Source organism: Cryptomeria japonica, chromosome 11 (genome assembly GCF_030272615.1).
Source record: "Cryptomeria japonica chromosome 11, Sugi_1.0, whole genome shotgun sequence".
NCBI lineage: Eukaryota > Viridiplantae > Streptophyta > Pinopsida > Cupressales > Cupressaceae > Cryptomeria > Cryptomeria japonica.
The window spans coordinates 417,263,023-417,289,482 of record NC_081415.1 but is presented as its reverse complement, the minus strand read 5'-3'; the positions used below and the strand labels follow the sequence as shown (position 1 = coordinate 417,289,482).

Sequence of the window (26,460 nt, the reverse complement as noted above, 5' to 3'; positions counted from 1 at the left end):
TAATATATGAATTATTTATTCCAACAACAAATAAGTTATCATTCTATTTATAGAGATGTAAATTGCTCAAGCAATTCTAAAAATAAATAAATCTACGCAATTACATGATGCTTTTCAATTTATATCTAATAACCTAAAATAATCATGTATTCATAACAACTCAATTAAAAAAAAATAACATAAACAATTACTTTCTAAAACCTATTTATTGCTTTCACAATATCTATTATAATCTAATATTTTTTGTTGGTGGATTTGGGTTTGGGTCTTTCCTGTAAAACTCATTTATCTTGATAGAAAACAATTACTTTCTAAAACATTATCTTGTAAAACCTAAAGAAAACAGTTTAGTTTGCATGATCTAACTTAAACCCTATTTTATAAATTAGATTATACAATCTAATTCATATATTGTGAAAATATATGTAAGAATAAAGAATAGATTATTTACCCTTTTATTGAAGGAATGTGATAATATTTAGACCGTATGTTAGAATCATGATATTAAGCTTTAGACTCAATATGAATGGAGAAAAGCCGCTTTCCAGTATTATTAAGTATCACATTCAAGAGTGGAGTTAGAAATAAACAGCAGGAATACAATGAATACATGTAATCACGTTAAAATCCCAAATCTTAACGCTAATACATATTATTATAATAAAATTCAGTAATTTCAACTACGGATTGATGTTCACAGACAACAGTCCTCGCTGTCTAAAGTGATGAAATTGTTCCATTATCCTCGCCACAACTTTCCTTCCTCCTCGATAGTTTTTCCTCTCTCTCCTGAATATGTTTGGTCATTTTCCTGGCATAAAACTCTTTGTAGATATAACGCTGAAACTTAGTTGGATGCTCATCATCAACCAGCCCATCCAGTGGATAAACCACAGAATTAGGGTTTGGATTGTGGAAAGTTACAATGGACAATCGTGTTGTGCTCGAATTCACCACTGCTCGATGATCCGCGCTCTTGAAAATGCCATTGCTTAACACCTGCTCAATCAATCGTTTAATAAAAAGAATCTTAGGGTTAGGATTGGGTTAATTGAATTTAAAAATAATAATAAAAACGAAAAAGCAAAAATCTATTTATTAATATGATTTCAAATGAATCAAGGTATTTAAATCGATATAAACATACATGCATTTGGTCTCCCAAATTCACCACAAATGCCCCCTCAATGGGTTCCACTGTCACCCAAGTTTTGCCATCGTCCTTGGTGACTTGCAGGCCACCAACTTTATCTTGAAGCAGTAAAGTTATGGTCCCTGGATCTGTGTGCCTCTTTAATCCTAGCGTCATCTCAGGTTGTGGGCATTTTGGATAGTAATTGAGGAGAAGCTTCTGTTCTGCATCCCCCAAAGCATTCTCTATGGCCTTTAATTCCACCCCCAATGCTTCCGAGATAAGCTCCAGCAACTCTCTTACTAACTCCACCATAGCATCGCTGTAATCTGCAATGGTCTTCCTAGAATACCCAAAGAGGCATGAAACACTATTTTTAAAACAAAGATAATTTAATGTTGCGATAGTTACCCTACAATATTCAGATATGAAACACTGTTTTAGGTCCTCTTTAAAGGACACAAACTTAGCATTGACTAATACATGCTGTTTCATGTAAGATCCATCCAATTTCATGCATCAACCATATTATTGTATTGTTTCTTAACTACAGCAAACAATTCTTCTTAAAATAAAGATATTTATATTTTAGTTGTTTTTAGATTTGATTGTGTAGTTTTTTTAGCATTAAAGTTTGGGATCACATTCTATGATCTATCATCATCAGAATGTTTAGAAAATTGTAAATTGATGCTTAAAAAAAAAACTACAAAATCAAATCTAAAAACAACTAAAATATTAACATGAAATCTAATGATTTTAAAGAACTATCTCATTCTATTTTCTAATATTTTGATGCAGTAGAGAATTTAAAAGCTTACTGTATGGTGGGTGGCTTAGTGGGCCAGAGATTTGTTTCGCGAGGGAGGCATCTGGTAACGTAAAGCTCTCTCCAATCCATGAGAGGGTCGTCCTTGATAAAGCTGCCATTGCCATAGCCAAGATAGGTTCCGGGCTTCATGGCATACTGTGATTTCTCCTCCAAAGGGAGGGCGAAGAAATCCATGGCGTCCTTCATGATGAGGGTGGTAAGATCCTTGGGAACTCCATGATCTACAACTTGAAATATTCCCAACTCCTGACTGGCCGTTTTCAACTGGGCTCTTATCCTCTCTCTTTCAGGGCCGTGAGAATTTGAGAGGGATATCACAGGTATTTCATTGGTGAAAACATAATGTGGAACTTTGGGACGTTCGTCCTTGTCTTTTATGTAGGTAAAGGCATTTAATGGCTGACTCTGCCATCTGAATAACACTCTCTTCTTCTGGACGTGCCATCCCAAAAGCAATACAGCTCAAATGATCTGTGTTTGCCCGTTTACCAAATTCAAGCCAAGATATCAACAATTATTTTATAACATGCAATTCACGAGATATATCTGGCGGTGGACACGAAAGCTGTGGAGATATGATGCTGAACTCTCAGCTTACTGGGAGATCCACCGTTATATTCACCATGCACCGCCATTCACCGATCAAAGCCTTGTGTTCAATGAATTCGTAGTTTAATATAGTTAATAATTTAGACAGTATGTCTTAACTGCGAGCTCTAATTCTAGCAGTTTTTTTTGTTTTTTTTAAAACTATAGTTAGCTCTTTCCACCGAATAATGCATGCTGTGCATGCTCTTTTTAAGTAGTTAATACTCTTTCAGATCTTTCGAATTCTGTTTTTAGAGGCGCTGAAAACTATTTGTTAAATAGCTCTGTAATCTTTTTGATCAAGTTGCAATAAGTGAAACAGAGTACTCTGCCTTTGTTTAGTGAATTTATCTACGATTCATTGGTGTGTGGTGTAAGTCTGAATCAATGTTCTCGGTTTTTGAGGTTATGAGCTGACTTTAAGAACAGGGGCCGTATTTTAGATTCTACAAAAGCGTGACCCGCCATTAGGGGACCAGGGGAGAAGTGTGACATGATATTAAAAGATGACGTGCCCTTATTATAGCCAAAATATCGGAGGGATAATGTTGAGGATGACTCTACCGTGCTAAAAGATGATAAGGCTTAATAATAAGCTTCGGGTAGGATGCAGAAGTGGGATGTGGGGCTCAGTCCTTCTAAGTACCTATCTTATGGGGAAAAGCAAGAAAGAGTTAAAAATGTACCATCCAAGACAAGACTTGAATCATCATTCCTACATCATAAATTTTAATAGGGGAGAGGGGTATGAGGGGGTTATCTTTGGGGTTCACGTGGAGTATTACGTGGACCAAAAATTAATTAAAAAATACACCTTCATGATTGAAATTTTTTTAATCAACACAAAAAATTATATCTCACATATGTGGAAGCAATCTATCACATGTACGTTACTCATTGGTTGGTCAAGTAAAATAGTTGTTTATTTGGATGGTTGACCGATCTTAGGTTGGGACAACCCTCGATATTATGTGGCACACTACAAGTACATGTTTGCAACACCACATTGTGAGTAGGCAATTCACCACTTATAACAAGATCCACTTCCTCGCATTTATCATGTGTCGTATGCTCCCTCCCGACAAGCCACATTAACTACAGATCCCTTCTCATATTCTGAATTTGATGGTGCCAACTTTTAATGCAATTAAACATTTAATGCTTCACCACCTTGCTTATCTCACTCACACACTCCCCATTTATTACACGCATCTTCTCAACTATTTGTTTCAATAGGCACCAATAGTTGTTTGGTTGCACTCTATGTTGATTTGAATGGGTTCCAATACATGTTTTGCTCTGCAACATTCTCCACACCTCTTTAGCCTAAGAAATGCACAACAATGGTGGGTTGTTGCTACTCCCTCCACATACTGTATGTACTGTCAAAAAGTAGTTGTCGTTGCAAAAATAGTGGGCAATGCTTGTGTCTAGAGGATGCAAATAAAAGGAAAACTTGGAAACAATACGATCGAAAAGTTTAACATCTTTTATCTCTCTGATTTGTCACCATTTAAATTCATTAAATATAAAATAGTACAATGTGTAGGTGCAGTAACTTTTGTCATGTAATGCCCGTCAAAATACCCTAGAGAAATTAAGCAACTAACATTCTAATGGAGATAAAAAAAAAATTTAAATAACATCTAATGCAACACATAACATCATCGGTGAAGTACATCCATTAATATCTAATTACTAAGTACATGAAACATATCACATACATTCATAAACCGATTACACAAGCAGAAAATTAAACATAACATCACTACCATCTTCCTAGGGCATCTCAACCTCATTACTTACTACCGACTTAAGCAACACAACTACTCTTAATCATTGCAACACTTAAGATTTCCATTACCAATGCAAAAGACACTATTTCCTAACTTCCATGATAGATGTCTCACTATCTTCTATGCCAACATGCTATGATATTCTTCCAATGCAACCCAATCCATTACTTAGTCCATTTATCAACTAATCCCGATGATCCTAAAATCCATAACCATTCCCGAGTAAGTGCACCAAGATGGTGTGCAAAAAGGGGGTATAAGTGGACACTTTTTTTCTGAAATCAGGTAAACCTGAACTTGGAGGAGAAAGTTGAGAGCCATCCACTCAAGATATGAAGATACTCAAAGAACAAAGATTGTAGTACTCTGAATCTAGTTTTCAAACAACTAATTTTTTTCAAAATTAGATAAAATTAAGGGGGTCAAATCCTTCGCACACGAAAAACATACCCTAATTTTTTTTGAAAAACATAACATAGTGTCTGACGTGCGCATCAAAAAATTCATAGTTATATTTAGTATTTTGACAAATCCTTTGGCAGAAAGATATAGAAGAGTGAGCACTAGAAGTTGTGTATTTTTTTGTTGAGTATTTGTTTTTATTATTTTTCCAATCGAGCATATCCTGAAAATTAGGTACATGTTTGTGCGCGAAGCATAACTTGCACCAAAACAACTCAAAATGCAATTTTTTTTTTAAATTGTAAAGAATCAAGTGAAATACAATAATATATAAAGTTTTTTAAATTTGGATAAGTAGATCAAAAGTTATTAAAAAAATGGTACACGTATGTTTCTGAGAACTATGGAGACACTGGTAAAAGAAATTCAATAATAATATGTTATTGTTGTTCAAATTTAAAAAAAAATTATATGGTTGGAAAGCTCAGAAGATGAGTGAAAATATGGTGGCAATTTTAGAAATACCCACTTGATGAAGTGTAAACCTGATGATGACAAATTCGAGAAACCAAGTTCATAAAACAAAACAAGTCAAAAATGAGGGAAATGGAGGGAAATCAAACTTCCAAACCACAGCTTTGTCATCCAAGCTTATTCACAAGCCTAAACAAACAAGAGAATGTACGGGATTTCTTTTGAATAAGAATTGCGTACGAGATTTTTTTTAAATAAGCAGTGCGTACGTAGTTCTAAGGAGAAAGTATCGTGTGCGCGGTTCTACCTATGATACTATAACATAAATAAATTAATGTGTATGTTTAAAATGTGTGTGTGTGTGTGTGCATACATATATGTATATGTATATGTATAATATGTATATATATAGATATTATATATATAATATGTGTATTATATATACACACACATGTATGTATATATATATATAATATGTATGTATGTGTATTATCTTTTGATATTTTATGTGTATTATATGTATATGTGTATGTACATGTATATTGATGTATATTGTCTTTTGATATCGTATTGTACAATGTATTCCTCTCTCTCTCTCTCTCTCTCTCTCTCTCTCTCTCTCTCTCTCTCTCTTTCTCTCTCTCTCTCGCAGGACCCCACATAACACTTAATGTCATCATGTAAGGTCCCTTAGCACACATATGACCCCTTAAGACCATATGATGTCCTAAGGGGTCATATGATGTTCTAACACATGTGCGGCCCCATTATGACCCTATATGACCCCCAATGATGCCATATGACCCCTTCAGACCATGTATGCTATCTTAAGGGGTCATATGATGTCTTAAGGGGTCGTATGGTGTTGTAACACATGTGTGGCTCAATTAGGACCCCACATGACCCTTAACGACATCATGTGACATCTCTTCCTCTCCCCTCATCTCCCTCCCTCACTTTTTTATTCTTCTCTCTCCCCCCTTCCCTCCCTCCCTCCCTTCCTCCCCAATCTCTGTCTCTCCCCCATCTCTCTCTCTCTCTCTCTCTCTCTCTCTCTCTCTCTCTCAGGACCCACATAACACCACATGACCCTTTAGGAGCATATGATGTCCTAAGGGGTCAAGATGGCAAGATGGCATTACGATGTCGTAAGGTGGAAAGATGAACCATTATTACAATATAAAAAGAAATACCAATACTGCTTACAAGAATAAGAAACCGGCATGCTCTCCCTCCCTCCCTTCCTCCATACCCCATCCCCCTCTCTCTCTTCTTCTCTCCCTCCCCACTCTTTCTCTCTACCTACCCCCTTTATCTCCCTTACTTTCCCATCCCCCTCTCTCTCTCTCTCTCTCTCTCTCTCTCTCTCTCTCTCTCTCTCTCTCTCTCCCTCTCTCTCCCCCTTGTGACCCCTTAGCACACCACATGACCCTTTAGGATCATATGATGTCCTAAGGGGTCATATGGTGTCCTAAGGTGGCAAGATGAACCATTATTACAATATAAATAGCAATACCAATACTTCTTATAGAAATAACAAACCAGCATGGTCCCTATCTCTTCCTTCCTCCATACCCCATCCATACACAAATTCAACTTGGTAAACAACTTCTTTATCTGAAAATTGGCTGCAAGCCTCACAAGTTGTTTATAATTGGTAAAAATTTCATTATCACTCACTTTTCTTGTGTAGAGAAAATTCAGAAACACTTTTAATTTTTCTCTTCATACCTCCTCCACTATCACTTCTACTCTTTCGTTCTCCATGAAACCTACAACCTGAAACACAATACTTTCTCCTCCCACCTCTTTCATCACTATATTTTGTTTACCCATCTCGTTATATACCACTTGGAACATAATAATCTTATCTCCCACCTCCTTTTTCACAGTCACTCCTTTCTTTTGAACCATAAGATCCCCTTCAAACATGGCCCGAAAAACATCTGACCTGTTCACCTGCCAATATATTATAAAATAAAAGACAATGGAATGTCCTTAATCTAAGATCCTCTCTCTCTCTCTCTCCTATTGAACACTAGATGTCACTAAGAGGGGGGGTGAATCAGTGATTTCCCAACTTTTCCCTTTTCTATCCTTTGTGTGTATATCGGTTAATAGATCTAACATAAAGCAGACATATCGGTTAGATGGGAGACTAACACAAATACAAGCACACATAAAAGGGACATCACATAACACCGGATGTATGAGGAAAACCCAAGATGGGAAAAACCTCGGTGAGAAGTGTTGTTGGAGACTACTGCTCTAATCCAGCCTCACAATGAAAACCTCGGTTACAACATTTAGGGCACCAACCCAAGGAGTACCACTCCTGCTTTAGGGCACCAACCCCTGCACTGAGCTCCAACTCAGTGTTTACAAAATCATATTTTGAATACAAAAGTTATCTTCTTGTTACAAAATAACTTTGTAACTCTCATGTATGTCTCTCCATCGGTTCTCTATTCACCTTTTCTATGTGACAACCTTATCTCCTAGTGCAACCCACTCTATGTTGCACCTTGCTTTCTATTGCACCTTTGCTAGTTCAGCCTCTTCTTCTCCTCTGTTGGTTCTTCTCTCTGTCAGTTCTCCAATCTTTCTATCATACCATTGTTGGCCACCTCCAGTCTAATTTTCTCAGTCAGTTGTCCGCTATCTAATTGTTGTCGATTCTTAGTTATCTTTCTCTGCAATATTTTGTAACCCTTCTCTATCGGTTCAGTCACCACCAGTGTACTCCTCTCTCAAACTCAACGGCTGGCTACCAGTTGCCTCATTGTTGTTGGTTGAACTCTTCAACCCGTTTATCACTCACACACTCAGTCTCTTCTCTAATTCTCATTGAGCACTTGACTTATTTTCTCTCACATGCAGCAACCCCAACAACATCTTTGGCTCACACTCTTATAGCAATATTTTCCCGCCTAAACGTGAGTTTGAATATTGGTACGCTATGGTTTTCGCCACGCACTGAATCTGCATCCGATTAGATCTCTGATCATCATGACATGTCATATCTAATCTGATATCATGTCCTCGATTGATGTTCAACACTCAATCAATGAGCATTGCCCATCTGTTTTCCTTCCAAACCACGTCTTCTCTCTTTTGTCGTCTGTAGCATGATTTTTGGCATTTTTTCTGGTCAATCATGTGTGTGATGCGGTTTCCTTCATCCTCTTCAATCTGCAAGATCAGTCTTTTCTGAATCTCTGTTGTTTCCTTGATCTCGACCTGCAATCCTCTTCCATGCTTGCTTGAGCTTCGCAGTCACCATAAATGTTGGACCAATCACCAACGACCTCACTGACAAATCACACCGACCTGTACATGCATGCCACTTCACATCCACGTGGCCCCTTTGTCAACATCCACCTTTTCTAAGTCTTCTATGTCGGTCCAGACAAGATCATCGACCAACCACTCAACCGGGTTCATCTACTGGTTCACTAACTTTATCAGTTATACCCTAACAGGTTTTCCTTCACCCTTGCACTTTGCTTCTCTTTCGGTGGAGCACCCAAATCGGTCAGCACGCCTTGCAACCTACCTCATGCACATCTTCATCAAATGGGAGCCTTCTGCATCTGCACTTTGTCAACATTACCGGTGGACATATTTACCAGTAAACACCTTGATGACATCATGTCATCAACCTTCAACATACTCCATCTGTCTGCATCTGCTCAAACTTGCCTTCTTCATCAATAGATCGGTTCTGCTATTAACATGTTTGTCAAAGTGACAACCATATCCTTCAATCTTTGTACCAGTAATCCATCATTGTCTACCCAGCTGATCCGGTGCATATCTCTAATCTCATGCACCTAAGGCAACTTAGTGTTTCACCAGTTCATCTAGTGTGAGCCTTCAGTCATATGCCTTTAACTCTTTTGTCTTATCTCAAAGGGCTATGATACATTCCATGCATAATAGGATATAAGCTCCACTTACCGGTGGGAGTGGATCCTTGTCATCTACACCCTGCATTGCACCAATGTGGCTTCCCTATTTGAGCATGCATATCTTCAAACAGGCACATGTGATTCGGTTAGGCACATTCACTGTCAGTCATCTCTCCAAATGGTGACTGCATCTTTATCCGGTGGGAGTCCTGTTGTTTCACATCCACACAACATACCGGTGGCCTGCACTTACTTCACCTTCAGAATTGATGTGATTTAAGTAACACTCACCCTCTTCATCACAATCAACAACCCAACACCTTGCTCTCTTATTGGTTGCCAACTATGCACTGCCAACATGTCACTTACTGGTTTGCAGTCCTTATGTCTTCAACAAAAGTCAACACTAACTTGTGTACCGGTGACTCCAATGGCCATTAAGCTAGATGAAAAACTCTTTCTTATTGGTGACCTGCTATGCTAGATGACATCAATGGCACCATTTCTAGTATTCATCAATGCCAGCATTTCTCATCAATCTCCCATACCGGTTGTCATCCTATACCGGTTGACATCATTGACAACACAATGCCAACACATCCCTCTCCCTCTCCCTCTCTCTCTTCCTCTCCCCCTTTCTCTCCCTCTCCCTCCCTCTCCCTCTCCATCCTCTCTCCAGCCCTCTCTCTCTCTCTCTCTCTCTCTCTCTCTCTCTCTCTCTCTCTCTCCCTCCCTCCCCCTCCCTCCCTCCCTCCCCCTCCCTCCCTTTTCCTTCACATTTTATTTACTACAAGTAACATGTACGGGGTACTAGGAATATGGACATTGGTCTACTAAGCTTTTTTAGGGACTAAAAGCATGCACGGGGTTACTGAACATACCACATATGCAGTTATTGAACATACTTTTAGTTGCCTAACAACCTCAATGACATCAAAAGAATTTTTTGAGGTCGTTGAAGGCCCCACTGCAACTGTTATCACGCTTTTGTGATAGTTTTATATGTAGAAGTAAGTGAAATTTTTGTTTTGAATGATTTCAAATGATTGAATTATTGTTCTTAATAGTTTGTTCAATGTTATTGTGATTTTTTAATAGTTTTGATTTAAGAAAATAATGATAATGCTTAATTTTATAGTTATTTGATTTTTTTAAGAACTTTTGTTTATATATATATATATATGTGTGTGTGTGTAAAATGATTCTATTTAGGACAACCAGTATTAACGATGGGAAAGAACAAGTGAGAAACAATGGAACAATGAGAGAAAGGAAAGACAAAGGCAACGTATGAAGAAATTACGTGACATAAGAGCAATGGGACAAGAAGGTTCGTCATCCTCAACATCTCAATTCAAATTACCAAATGAACATAATGCAATTGAAGAAGAGATCACAATGACTAATAAAACAAACGAACATACACGCAATGATGAACATACACCGGCTCTATTTGATGCGATGAATGTACCTAATGCACACAATGCACCGATGTTAACACCTCCTAGAATCATTCGTAGGAAACCAAAGTATCTAATTGACATCGATGAGAATATTTTGAATCCAATGCCCAATAAAATGAATGAACGAACTTGTAGGAGAATGGTTAAAAGAATATGGCAAAACTATTTTGAAAACTTAAATCAAACTACAAGATGCCAATTAATTGTTGAAATGATTAAAAATTTGAATTTTAGAGAGACAATGAAAATTCTAGGCCTAAGATCATCCAAAAGTAATAGCAAAAGAACTATTGTGAGAAATCTATTTGATGCATATCAAGCTATTGGTTCCAAATCATGTACTAAAGATTATAATGTTACTAGACGTGTTATTACATCAACCATAATGAATAAGAAAATAAAAAAAGATTGTTTGGTAAGAAAAACAAGTAAGTCATTAAACATAAGTAGAACAACATTACGTAAAGCATTCTATAGGCGAGAGAAAATAGAGGATCCTAACAATAATTCTATTTGGGCGTTGTCGGGTAGACTACCACGCAAAGACAAGGTTGTTCTTGATGCACTAAGAACATTAATTGAAACTTTTTGGCACGATAACACAAGGGTTTCACCTAACCAAAGAGATGTTGTTAGAACGCAAATTGGATCTAGAAATCATGAGCCACATGCCAAACACCATTTGGATATGACGAACAAAATTTTATGAAAGATTCCTTCAAATTTTTCCTCAAATAAGAATTAGTCAAAGATTTTTTGAAATGGCAAAACCTTTTTATGTTAAGATTAATCATGTATGCACCATGTGTTGTTGTAGGATGCATATTGAATTATCCATGCACTATGATATTTATCATCATATATGTTGTACTTTGCACACTAACGATGTTTTGCAGGAATGCAATATACAACCACCTCCTAAGTCACCAAGAGAATTTATTTCAAGTGTGTTATGTAAAAGAGATGATGGTTGCATTTATTATAAGATGATGTGTTTGAAAGGTTCTTGTGCTACGTGTGGTGTTTTGCAACATTTGCCAAGATGTCTACATTTGGATAGCACACATGAAATTAGTAAGAAACTAGTATCTTTTGGAAAGTACAAGACAGTGACATATGGGGTTAAAGATGGAAAAGAATTGAAGAGATGTGAGTTAGTGAAAAATGATATATGTGTAGTTGATTTTATGAGAATGTTTAAAGAGAAACTAGTTTATGAGTACATAATGCATACACATGGAGCTTGGTGGTTAGATGAGAAATTCAAGTTATGCAAGGACACATTTCCTCTTGGTACCATTGTCTCTATAGTTGATTTTGCTGAAAATTATACACTACAACCTCAAAATGAAGTGCAATCTATGCATTACCATTCTACACAAGTTTCTTTTTTTGTACACATAGCATTCATGCATGCAGATGATAGCACAGAAGAGGATAGAAAGGTTGCAAGAGAGTATCACTTCTACATAAGTGACAATCGTACACATTCATCAGAGTTTGTGAAAGGATGCTTTAAAGTTTTCTATTATATTTTAAGGGAAAGGAACATATGATACAAGCAACACATAATATGGGCAGATAATTGCACCTCGCAATTCAAAAATGCAAGGATGTTCTATTGGTTGAGTAGGATGCATGTGACAAGTGGTTACAACATTTTTTGAATTTCACTGAGGCTGGACATGGAAAAGGAGAGCACGATGGTGCAAGAGCATGCGTAAAAAGAGCCCTAGATAGAGAAGAATTGAAGTACGAAGGTGGTGCTGAGTTGATAGATGCAACAACAATTGTATGATGGTGTAACTCTACAATGGGACCAGGTAATGCAGGTACGTCAATGGTTCATAGATATTGTTTGTTGATCACTGAATCTAACATTGAAAACTATCAAGATTGTTGTACAGTTGCAGGTTCCAATGACATGAACTCATTTCGAAGTTCAAATGCAAGTTCACCGGTAATTTATACTAGACAGATTGTATGTTTTTGCTCTTTATGTATGTATTTTTTGTGGGAAGAGTGTGAATCACAAGAGTGGGTTGACAAATAGTCTTGTAGACCGTTGCTTCCCATTGATACCTATCAAATTCCCAGAGCACACTAGTTGAACCAGATGGAAGCATCAGTTGATTTCGATCATGTATCTGACCTAGTGGAACCAGGTGATTTTTTGGGTAAATTTTTTTGGCTCATTTTGTTACATCAAACATTATTTTTGGTATTAATTATCATTATATAATATGCAAGTCATGTGTACGCAATTGTTAAAGAAGAGAACAATGAAGAAGGAACAAATTACTTTTTATGTCGTTGTATTGAGCCTAAGAGAAAATTGACAACCACAATCATTGATGGAGAGGGTATTGAGTATCCAATAGGGTCTATTGTCATGACAGGCACATGGCTTAGGAGATACCCTATCAAGAATTCTGATGTTTGGTTGTTCAAGGACTTTGAAACACATAGACATATTCTTCATTTCTCCAACCTTTTTGTTGCAACAAATATTCATTTGATTAAGTATCATGGTAGACCTCATAACAAGATTTTATGGAAAGCTCATGAATCTGACCACAAGGCAATACTTGACACAATACAGGTTAGAGTCGATCCAAAAGTCTCACTTGATTGATTCTACGGTTCAGGGTAGAATGATTTTGATAATTTTTTATATATCGTTGGCGAATAGTTCTATATTCATTTTTTGTATATATAAATGCCCATGAGCTGATTTGTACATATTTAGGGGCATAATTTGTATATTTAAATGGCCATGACCTGATTTGTACATATTTAGGAGCATAATTTTGTATATTTAAATGGCGATGACCTGATTTGTACATATTTAGATACCAAATTTTGTATAATTAAATGGCGATGAGCTAATTCACACATATTTAAATGCCAAATTTTGTATATTTAAATGGTGATGAGCTAATTTGCACATATTTAAATGCCAAATTTTGTATAAAAGCCCATGAGATGATTTGTAAAACATTTTTTGAATATATGACCAGGAAGATAACTGAGATAGGTCATTGTAGATGAGACTCATGTGACCCTATAGGTTCAAACGGATCGATCATATGCATTTTTTGGACTCGGGACACTTAAGAGATCGCATTGGTAGTGTATGGCTCTCAACGTTCTAGTGCATTGGGAAGCACAACAAGAGAATTCCTAGTGTAAACTTACCCACACAGACGTGCTCGTGATGTTGGTTTGTGCCCACGACGAATGGAATCAAATCTAGCCTATCTTGCAACTTTGCATTGCATGCCACTCACAGTTTTTGCAGTAGGTGAAAAATGCTACAATTTGAAAATGCCTCTTAGTCATTAGAAACTAAGATAGGTCATTTTAGACAAGCCTCACATGACCCTATAGGTTCAAATGGATCAATTGTATGTATCTTGGATTACAAAAAATTGTCCGTCAAAGTTTGACAATTTTTTGGACTCAGGGCACTTGAGAGATCGCGTCGGTAGGGTATGGCTCTTGATGTTTCGATGCATTGGGAGGCACAATAGGAGCATGCTTAGTGTAATTTATCCCACCTTAACATTCTCATGATGTTGGTTTGTGCCCATGAAGAACGGAATCAAATCTAGCCTATCTTGCAACTTTGCATTACATGCCACTGACGGTTTTTGCAGCAGGTGAAAGAACACTACCATTTAAAAATGGCTCCAATTCGTTAGAAACCGAGATAAGTCATTGTAGATGAGCCTCATGTGACCCTATTGGTTCAAATTGATCAATCGTATGCATCTTGGATTGCAAGAAACTATCCGTCAAAGTTTGACAATTTTTTGGACTTAAGGCACTTGAGAGATCGTGTCGCTAAGGTATGGCTCTCGACATTTCGGTGAGTTGGGAGGCACAATAGGAGCATGAATAGCGTAAAAATACCCACCCAGATGGTCTTGTGATGTTGGTTTGTGCTCACAATGAACGAAATCAAATCTACCTTATCTTGCAACTTTGCATTGCATGCCACTGACGGTTTTTGTAGCAAGTGAAAAAATGCTACCATTTGAAAATGGCTCCGAGTCATCAAAAAATGAGATATGTCATTGTAGATGAGCCTCACGTGATCCTATAGGTTCAAAAGGATTGATCGTATGCATCATGGATTGTGATAAACTATTCGTCAAAGTTTGACAATTTTTTGGACTCAGGGCACTTGAGAGATCGCGTCGGTAGGGTATGGATCTCGACGTTCCAGCGTATTAGGAGGAACAAAGGGAGAATTCCTAGCGTAAACCTACCCACCCAAATGTTCTTGTGATTTTTTTTTGTGCCCATGACGAACAAAATCAAATCTAGCCTATCTTGCAACTTTGCGTTGCATGCCACTAATGGTTTTTGCAGCAGGTGAAAAATCGTTACCATTTAAAAATGGCTCTGATTCATCATAAACTGGGATAGGTCATTGTAGACAAGTCTTACGTGAACCTATAGGCTCAAATAGATTGATCGTATGCATCCTCGATTGCGAGAAACTGTCTGTCAAAGTTTGACAATTTTTTGGACTCAGGGAACTTGAGAGATAGCACCAGTAGGGTATGGCTCTCGACATTCCAGTGCATTGGGAGGAACAACAGGAGAATGCCTAGCATAAACCTACCCACCTGGATGTTCTCTTGATGTTGGTTTGTGCTCACGATGAAACTTTGACAACATTGACAACTTTGACAACAACTGAGCAACTTTGACAACAACTAAGCAACTTTTACATCTTTTATCCAAATCACCCCAAACTTTCATAAATGACTTCAAATGATCATTAATGGTCCCAAATCACCTTATTTAGATAAAACAAATGGAAAACAAGACAAAAACTAAAATTTGATGAAAGGAATCAAAAGCATCCAGTGACCATTACCACGGATCAAATCTGGCCATTGCCATTGAATTTCATTTTGATTGAGACAAAGAGTTTTGTAGGGTTAATTCAATATTTTATAAAGCTTATCAAATCATATTACACAATTTCAATGCTTTATATCATAGATTTTTGTTATTTATATTCATATTGTTGATTACATAGGCAAATATTCATTTAACTTTATAAAAGGGCAGCCACCAAATACACCGAACAAATTCTTTATAAATAATCATTTATATATATCAAAATGCACAGTAAGCAACACAATAAACAAATTCTGTATGTATCGAATATACCTATAAATATCAATGAAATGCACAATAATGAACACAATACATATTTATTGGATCGAATATCAATATTTACATATATCAAAAAGGCATATATGCCAAGTCAATACAAGTTTTACAAAAATATGGCATATGCCATGTCCAAATCGATATACAATAAAAATGTAGAATATATCTACATGTATTGGTCATTCAATGACCATAACTAACACTAAATGATCATATACTTATGGTGGATAATCAAAATTGAGCATCTTTGATGCAATACGCGGCTCTGTAGATGGTTGCACAACCACAATTCAAAAGCCAAGTTAGAATCCCTTTGTAGAAAATAGTTCACAATTATCAACATAGCTATGCATTTAACCATAATTTCTTTGCAATTGAAATGTAGATTACCTCATCTGATGATCTAGGATCTATTGTCTTCTTTCTCTTCTCCTTGTCAGTCTGAGGAGTTTTCTTGAACACAAACTTGAAAGGATCCAAGTTATGGCCGAACCGCGTAGGGGCCTATTGTAGATTAAATACAATTAATACAATGTACTAACATATATAGATCAAAAACACTAAAAATCTATAATAGAGGGAACAAAAGTGTACCGAAGCCTCAGATGCTTCTCCAGTAGTCTGAGGAGTGCTCATTGATGGAGCAGTTGTGGCTATTACCTATACAAAAAATGATTAAAGATTAAATACAATTAATATAATGATAAGTATTGTAGGTTAAATACAATTAATGCAATATATAAAACAAAAGTGTATCAGAGCCTAAGATGCTTCTCTAGTACATGGAGGAGGGATCGCCATTGATGAAGCGGTTATGGATATTTCTTGTATGAAAAAATGATAAGATTATAATTTATCACAAGTTCACATGTACACGTGCATATAATCATCAAATCAAGAAAATAAAGTAGAGATACATACCTCTGCCCTCTTTCAATCCTCGGGCATATCAGGTGCATTCAACAAATCTACAAAGCCCAATAGTTGTTGTATATAAAACAAATAAAAAACACGAACCAATCTACAAATTCCAACTAAGACAATTTCAACCTTTTCAAACAATTGTACAATTAAAAATGTGTTCAATTACCTTCTTCCCATGTTTAGGCATCGTCGAGGATTTCTTTCATTGAGGACGAGGCCTAGACACGGAGGGGGTACACTAAAACAAACAAAATTAACACAAGAGATATTAGTAGATAATAATAAACATAATTTAACAAATCTAAAATTAATTTACTCGCATATTCCATCAAAAGAAAACATAAAATAAGGTGTACAAAATCTAATACCGCATAGCTTTGTAGGCCAAAATCGATCATTGAGAGTGTGACATCATCAATGTGGGACATTTGGTCCCCTGTCAACACCTACAAAACAAAAAATTGTCAAGCCTTAAAGAGAGTTAGTATATCTTATAATTTTTTTTGAATTCAAAGTATTATTCTATTTTAACATGTTACAAAATTTATACCTTAGGCGTTGAAGTTGCAGCTGCAATAACTGCGGGAGGAATATCAGATGGTTTATTAACACCTGTTACTACATCCCAAAATGCATATTATTTATATCTATTTAAATCGATCTATAAACAAAAATTCTTTTACAATTACAATTTTTAAGTGATTGATAAATAAAATGTTATGAATTTAAATCAACACACCTATGTCTACTGCTGACTACCAAACAACATGTCCATCAATTCATCTGTCAGCACCATATCCTCGGTCATGTGGGTTTGACATCCGCTCCCGCAAATTGTTCATAGATGGGACATGGAACCATCTGCACTGACCTTGACATCCATCCCTATGGATATGCCTAAGCAAGTGGGACACACATGCTCAATGGGCTGACCAGCGCCAACTACCTCATCTAATGGATCATCGTTCTGGCCAAGAGGGTGTGCTAACTATATCCCATTTTGGATGATTACATCAGTCAATGTTGTGGCCATTTGAAGATTTTGTAGCTCCATCGACTCTTTTAGGGCTACTAGGACCGTCACACACACCTTGGGTTTGGGTGCCAGGGGTGACAACTCTGTGAGTCTAATACCCTACAAGCTCCAGGTCTATCTTGATAAGAGCTGCCACCTCTACCATGGAAATCTCATATCAAAATAATTAGGCCACTCATTGAGGAAAAACTCACAATATACTTTCCTCAAAAAATATAATGGAGCCTCAAAATTATTTCAAGGAGGTTCGTCAAAGACCATCCACCACCTATTCCAAAAATGATTCTTCATCTGCACATTGATACACCAATGTATGGGAAACCTCTTTGCATTAAGAGGTAAGGACTCACCAATTCTAGGATCACCAAAAAGAGCACATATTTGTGCTTTACTTATGTTTTTATTTTTCACTACATCATATGATAACCCATTAGCATAATAAGTGTGACACCTATCCCTATAGTTTCCCCATTTTGTAATCTAACTCAAAACTGCATTGGCACCACTAGCCAATGTTTCTAGGCTAGTAGCAAGGGATAAATGATGCTCAAGCTCAGATGTTTTCAATCTATTAATCAATCTAGTTATTTTAGCAGTGTTTTTCCCTAACTGATTAAGCAATTGCACCTATGTAGCTATTGTATGGTCTAAAGGAGGATTTGGAGGTGTATCTTGAGGGTTTTGATGTGGATTTGTTGTGGGTTTTGAGGTGCATCTTGTTGTGGTTCTGGATTTTCAGAATCTGATATTGGTAACAAAAAATTTAAAAGACTAATTAAAATCAACGAATTTAAATTGAAAATGTAAATAAAATTTATCAAATCTGCACGAAAAACAAAAAAATGCATAACTAACCTCTTTCCATGGTGATTGGGTGTGAAGAAATGGATTCCATGCATGGTTTTGAGGGTAAAACACATCCAAACTCACTCTCAGCTGCGGGGTAAAAAACTTACAGTCAAGAGTTAAAAATAATAATTTATTAGCAGGGACCGCGTACGCGGTCCTTTAGGAACTAAGACCACATACGGGTTCCTAGTTCCTAAAGGACCACGTACATGGTATTATTTCTTAAAGGACCTCATACGCGGTTTTGGCCCTTTAGGCTTGGCCAAAATGAACCTAACCACGTATGGGGGTATTTTGAAATATTAAAACCGCGAATGCATTTGTTGTTTTTTCAAAAAGAAATTGGTGTGTGTCCACTTTTTTGCACACGATCTTGGTGCACACACCCTCCCTATACTAACATGATCTCATACCATCTATTATGATTATCTACTAATAATGTATAAGCTATAATTCATTCTTTAACCAACACGATAAACTAATTTTCTTATTTCTTTACTTAAGCATGAACAAGCACAACATCACAATAATTCCTTCAATCATAGAATTCATTTATTAACTTACACACATATAACAATAGAAATCCATTTCTTTTAATATAGGTACATGACATTCATCATATACAAGTCATATCTATTTCAAATATAAATCCATTTCAGAATCCAAGAACATGAAACCATCTCTTGCCATATACACATACATCTCCAACATCTCATAGCCACTTTTACAAACTATGACAAAATTCCAAATACCATCTACAATCTACTCATAATTTGCAATTACGTAATAATACATCATGAGCTTAGCTCGTCCTAATACATGATCCCATCTACTACATACAAGATATTTCATTACATAGAGCCAAGATATCCACTACATAAATCTACTACAAGGTACATCCATAAACCATCATAAAGAAGAATCCACATCCAAGCACGAAGATTCTAAGAGAACATCCCAATGGCTAAAAAGCACCAACCACCAGACCATGTGGAACCCAAGGAACCACCCATGCTAGGAGATGACACAAGGTCCCAACACACACTATAAACCTAAGCTAGCACCTATAACCAAAGAGACTAAACCTCACGTGGACTCTCATGCAAGAACCAACTACAACATAGCAAGAATAAACTCCTAGAGGCGTACAACCCATCAAGATATGTAAGCAACCAATAAGGCATAAACATAAATTATCAAGGGAACACATGTAGGAGTGGAGTGTCATCACATGCTATCCTCCAAACATTGCCAAACGACACTACAACATAACATCACCCAATAACATGTGGATCCATTTTCCCTATGAGACAAGCATGGGAGTATGACTTACCACCACAGTGGCCTTCCCATGCCCATCCTAAAACATCCTCCCTAGGATCAAGTCATGGGGCCCAAAATATTAATTATCTTGATTAATGGATTTTCCCAAACCCATTATTTTATTATTAATGTTATCACTTGTTTAATAATAAGGAAAAACATCCATGTGCCCTGGCAGTCTAGATGGAAGGCTTATCAACTTAACTTCCTATCTCTCGTGACTCCAATCATCACATGAAATCCCACTCCCCCTAACATGGCCCAAAAAATAAATGCAACAAGAGGCTCATATCAACAATTAAATCTAAAATCATTACCATCATACAATCATACACATGCATGGTCATCCAAAGGTCATAAAGCCAAATAAACATCAAGGAGCCTCATAGCATAGAAATGCATCAATAAGATAATCAAGTATGCTCATCAAATAAAATAAGTATCAACAACAAGGAACATCAACTTGTTGGGCTGAGCACAATAAACAACTCTCTCTGCCACGGCTTCTCAACATGATAGAGGCACAAATCCAAAAATGCAGAGTCGTGCGGTCACGGCAAACCAAACCAGCCAATAGAAAAAATAGTATTTTTCCCAAGACCTATAGTTCAACTTTATATTAAAAATCTATGCACATAAATATTTCTCCAAAACTATAGTCCAAGCTATATAATAAATCTTTTTCCCCAAATAAAAACCATAAACAAAAATTTCTGCAAACACAGAGAATATAGAGAAATATAAATCTTTACGAGAGACAAGAGCTCCAACCTGGAAATAGAAGTTATGGAAGAAATTTGACAAAGAGCTCCAAATCCAAATCCAAACCACAAGCTCCAGCAATCCAAGCCAAAAACAAAAACGAAATCCAAATGTTGCAGAAAAACTTCAATAATGGTAACCCGACACAAAGCTCAGGCTACCGAATAAAAAGAATTTAAGTCCAGAACACTAGCCTCAAACTGACCAATCAAAATAATCCTTAAAACAATACATATCTTACCTACCCATCATATATTATATTTTATTTCCCCAATACATTCGCAGCCAATAAGAATAAATGGTTGGTAGAGAATAATATAAAACTTATCCACATGTATAATAGAATATATTGCAAATATTATTTACCAATGTATAAATAGAATCAAGACCACATAAAATAAACTATGGGTTATTAATTAAATATAATCTCATAAATAATCAAGCCAATAGCATTTAACGGTAGGTGGGAAATATAATAAACTCATTTACTCTTGTAACGAGAGAAATAGCTAAAATTATATAAAATGTTATTTACCAAGTAACAAGAGAAATATAATAAGATATTATAAAGTATTTATTACCAATGCACAAACAATAATGACCATGCCCTATTAAATATCTAAGGGTCATTTAAAATAAAACCAATTAAATAATTAAATACAAGTTGCCAAAGCTAATAAAATCAAAGCCAACTAAATAAATCAATAAATATAAAATAACCAAGGCTCAATAAATAAATTAAAAGTCACCAATAAATATTAATCAGCATTAAAATATAAAAGCACTATTAAACAATAAATAATAAATAAATAAATGCCAATTAAACAATAAATCAATAATAGATAAATAAACATTAAATACCAAATAAATAATTAAACCATAAATATTAAATAAATAATTAATTAAATAATTAAATATTAAATAAATAATAAAACCTCAATAAAGATTAAACAATAAATACCAAATAAATATTAAAATCACACAATATAAATAACCATAAAATATCAAATAATTAAATACTCAAAGCCAATAAATTAAATACATTAAAATAAGCATTATTAATTATTAAATCACACATCAAGGACCACATAATTAATCTAAACATAATCAAATAAATCAACCATCTCTAAACATACTCACAATACTGAAAAGATCAAACTCACTAACTGACGTGGCGAATTACGCCAAGACGCTAACGACACATGGTGAACATCTTAGACCTAGAGTATGTGAAGGGAACTCATGTCATCTCCGAACCACATAAGCCATTGGAATTGAAGACACACTCAAACATATGAAGCCAGGTGGAGTCTATGTTTGGTACCTGCAAGGTCCTGCAACCACAAAACGATAATACAACATATACAAATATATCATAACAGGCAAGTGATGGAGAGTCATGATGACACATCCCGTTTGCAATGAGTGATGTGGAATCGTCTCTATCACGAAGAGAATCAAACAATAGTCAAACACATCTCATAAGCATCTCATCAAATTTAATCATGAAATAGGGTTAGTGTAATCATAGTCAACATCAAATCCATGATCAATATAATCTTTCTATAATCTATCACATAGTAAGCATATAGTATCCATCAAATCACATGATCAATAATGATAGTATCAACATCGTATAAATCATCCAAAATAGCATATGCCCAATAATGTCTATCATCACAATGCTTAACTAAAACACATGAATAATCATCATCCAAATCATCATAAATAATCGAGATAAGTCTATCACGCATAGAATAAAATTCAACTCTAATCAAGATAAGTCAAGTCAAGGGTGGACACTACATCCTCTCCCCCTTAGACTTGACTTACTCCTGGAAGTGGTAAGAGTTAGGGTGACAACTAGCACACATTAATCAAAAGCTTCCTTTTAACATAAAAATATTATAATATTTTCTAGGTCAAGCAAGATAATGACATTAAAATTTCCTCCTTATGCTTCCATTATTTGACATAAACACATTACCCAAGAGGTAAACGAATCACCAATTCTTGGTATTTATAATACATATACTTAAATTGATAAAATATTTTCAAGGGAACTTCATTTTAACCACACTTTGCAAAACAAACTATAATTTGTCACTGAGTTAAACATCAATAAGCAAAAATCATTATATTTCACACCAATAATCATAGTAACACTGCTTTGACATCTAGTTGCACACAAACATATATATATATATATATATATATATATATATATATATATGTATGTATGTATGTATGTATGTATGTATGTATGTATGTATGTATGTATGTATGTATGCACATATTATATTATTGAATAAATCATATCATAAGCCTAAATGAGGGAAAATTTCTCAAAAATAAGCCACTTCAGGTCAAATATATTCAAGACATCACATGATAACTAAACATATATAACCCATTTACTTAAAAGAATGAGATTCATAGCATTCGAATGTCCTAATTTCCACCATGCTTCCATTGCGCTACTCTTGATACAAAATTAGGTGTAACCTTTATCCATAAAATCATTCAAAGCCATCCTTAATATATTATTTATACATGATATATACACAAAAGCTTTTGAAGGCAAGAAATCAACAACTTGTTTTTGTTTAACTATTCCATAAATTATAGACTTTACAATTCCAAAGAACTTCTATCTACTATAAAATTCAGAAAGTTACCAACACATTTCATCTTATTAACACCTTTCATTTACTCAGCTAATATCAACATTATCTAAGTGTTCGCTTAGTCTAGTGCACTTCTTTGTGGTGTCCTCCCTTGCACACACTATCAAAGGTTCAAAATGAACATGATAGAGACAACACTTGACTCAAGTTAAGGGCTCACAATACTTCAACACTCAAAATGACAACCATAGACAACAAAATAGAAAGTCAAAAGGAAATATCCTCAAATCAATTCATTAAATTACGGGAGAAGAAAAGTTGTCAGCGAAATCAATCAAGAAATTAAGTGTGACAAGCTCCACCACAAGAGAAAAATAAAAGGAGAACTCAGTGGTCATCCCAAGAGTAAATAAATCTCCAAAAGCATATTAATCCCAACAACACATCGCACAAATCACAAAATAACTCAAGGCAAAATAAATGACTCATCCAATCTACATCACGAGGTGACCAATATTAGCCACACCAAAGGGAGTAACCGTTGCACAACATCCAAGGGTACAATGCCCTGAATGTGTTAGAGAGTGCACACCATATATTTAAGACCTTTATTTTATTCATATGCCCATATCCCTTACATCATCTTTAATGCAATGAAATCTTTTATGAAAGTCTAGACAATTACTCTTTATGAAAGATGACATATTCTAGGAAGAGATAAAGTGACTAATGTACTCATATACACACAAGGAATTACACTCACACTATGACTAGTGTTCAAGATATCTCATCTATGCCATGATCATATTTACCAAGTTATAATAGAAACAAAGGTTATAACTTCAATTAATCACTTGATAATAAACTATAACATACATCATTTCTCTCTATGCACAACTAATAGCATATAGAAGATTAGAATGTCCTTCATAAAGTCACTAAGAAATTTAGTCAATCATATATTTAAACAAGAAAATAAGTCTCATTACTGAAGCCAAAATTTTAATATAAATTTCTACTCACATCCATACCTCTTACCAATACCAATCTCATTATCTAAATTAAGGATATCACACCCCTACTTGCAAAAAATTAATTTCCTCTTTCATCTAATGTCACATAACTTCCACAAATATATGCATCATTCTATTAAAAAACACTTCCTATCATTACTTGATTATTATCATTCATAGACTGTGTATTTTCAGCATTTCAAGGAAAATTTGACATTTAGAAACCTGATACAAATTCATACAACTACTTATCATTTTATCTCACTAGAATTTGTGAAGGAAGCTCTTTCTTAAAATTCAAATAAGGTAAGGAAATAGCATCCTTTCTTAATCTTTTTGTTTAATCAGGCACAACATTTCTTCAAGCCACACAACTCCTACACAAAGCTAAAACTTTTATCTTGCCAAACCAAATAAAGACACTATGGTATCATTTCAACTTCTACATATTAAATACACCAATCCTCACTTCAATATGATGAACAACAAATACCCTAACTGGTACTGAGAGGGGGGGGGGGGTGGGTGGGGGGGTGAATCAGTACAAACAAAAACTTCTCTACAACTTATCAAGTTAAGACAATGCTAACCGATTGTCTTCACTACTGGACTTAACCATGGCAATACCAATTAAACATAGTAAGACTTTAGACAACATAAACCAGTAAAACTGAACACTTCAAATACATTCAATACTTGATAACTACTTCACCCATAAACATATGCATGTGGTATATCAATAATACCATAACCATTAGCTCTGCATGCATAATCACTCAAACAAAGATTACTTAATCATCACATGAAAAATGCACAACTCATGACACACGGATTTTTCATGTGGAAACCCAAATGGGAAAAACCACAGTGGGGATGAATACCCACAAGCTTATTTTGAACTCTTTTGAAGCTCACTTTGTTAGGAGCCTAGTTCGGTTAAAGACTTTACACTAAGGTTCTACTAGGAACCAATCCTATCAAAGATCACCCTATTAAGGGATGGCTATATACCCTGTTAAAGGTTGAAACCCTATTAAAGGTTACCTTTCTAGAGGATTTAAAGAACTCAATGAACTTGAGTCACCTAGTTAGAGGATTTATAATAAGCCTGTTAAAGCTACCCGGAAAAGGGATTTTCCTTCTGTTGAAATGGTTAGAAGACAATAGGTAAAACTCTAATCTAATAACAACACTATATGCTAAGGCGGATCCTTTTCAGTTCCTCTACTCTGCAATCACACTCTGTAGTTTTCACTCACTGGTCTAGCAAGTACCTCATCACTCGAATGCATACACAAATTTTTCCAACAACCTACAATAACAAACATCATCGACCTTATAGACAACAATTAGGTTGGTAACATAAACCCTAAACCCTAAGCATCTTAGGTTTACAATTACAAGTTGTCCAATCCTGACTGTCCAAACACATTACATAGAATGAAATAATCTCAAACAGAGCACAAGTCATTCTGCATCGTCTGTTTTCCACCACACATAGAAACCAGTTTTTCCATCACGCTTTCTTCTCATACCACTAAGAAGAATGTTCATTACCGAGGTAGACATTTAATGCAGTCGATCTTCATATGCAAGATCCTCAAGGAAATCCTTCACGTGCACAAAAATGATGTGGCATCTTGATCTCATCCTTATTTCTTAGCTAACTCATCACATAATATCATTGGTTGCATCGTACAAGCTAGATTGCCAAACCGGAAACCCTAGAGCTAAGACTACCAACCGGTAGTCACACTTAGTGAAACCCTGACACCGGTTCACTACATCTCTTCATACCGGTTCACCAATTTCTTCCAATCTTCATACCGGTTCACTTGCATTTATTGACATCAATTACAACATACATTATCATCATATCATCATACTGGTTCATCAAATGCCAACACAATACACATATTTATATCATCTAGTCTTTTAACCTATTATTTTTGTGAAAATTTCCTATTTTAAATGATGAAATATTCTATTTAATCAATTCTTCCCTTTTAAAGAACAAAGATCATGAATGCAATACTTAAATTTCAATCTTCGATGCAAATTTATCCATCCAAACTTCTCTCTAATATGTGCAAGGTCATTCCACCAACAATGGTTTCAATCCTTTTATTTAATAT

At 35.5% G+C, this 26,460-nt stretch overlaps 1 protein-coding gene across 1 annotated transcript in view; it reads right to left on the bottom strand.

The window, feature by feature from the left end:
- Positions 1-523: 523 nt before the first annotated feature.
- LOC131073613 (naringenin,2-oxoglutarate 3-dioxygenase) overlaps positions 524-26,460 on the bottom strand; it is a 49,992-nt gene continuing 24,055 nt past the window's right edge. The window contains exons 2-4 of the mRNA XM_058010089.2: positions 1,954-2,425; positions 1,148-1,475; positions 524-999 (exon numbers count right to left, since the gene is read on the bottom strand). Coding sequence (XP_057866072.2) covers positions 718-999; positions 1,148-1,475; positions 1,954-2,425 — 1,082 coding nt within the window. The 3' untranslated portion in view covers positions 524-717. The remainder of the gene's footprint in view (positions 1,000-1,147; positions 1,476-1,953; positions 2,426-26,460) is intronic.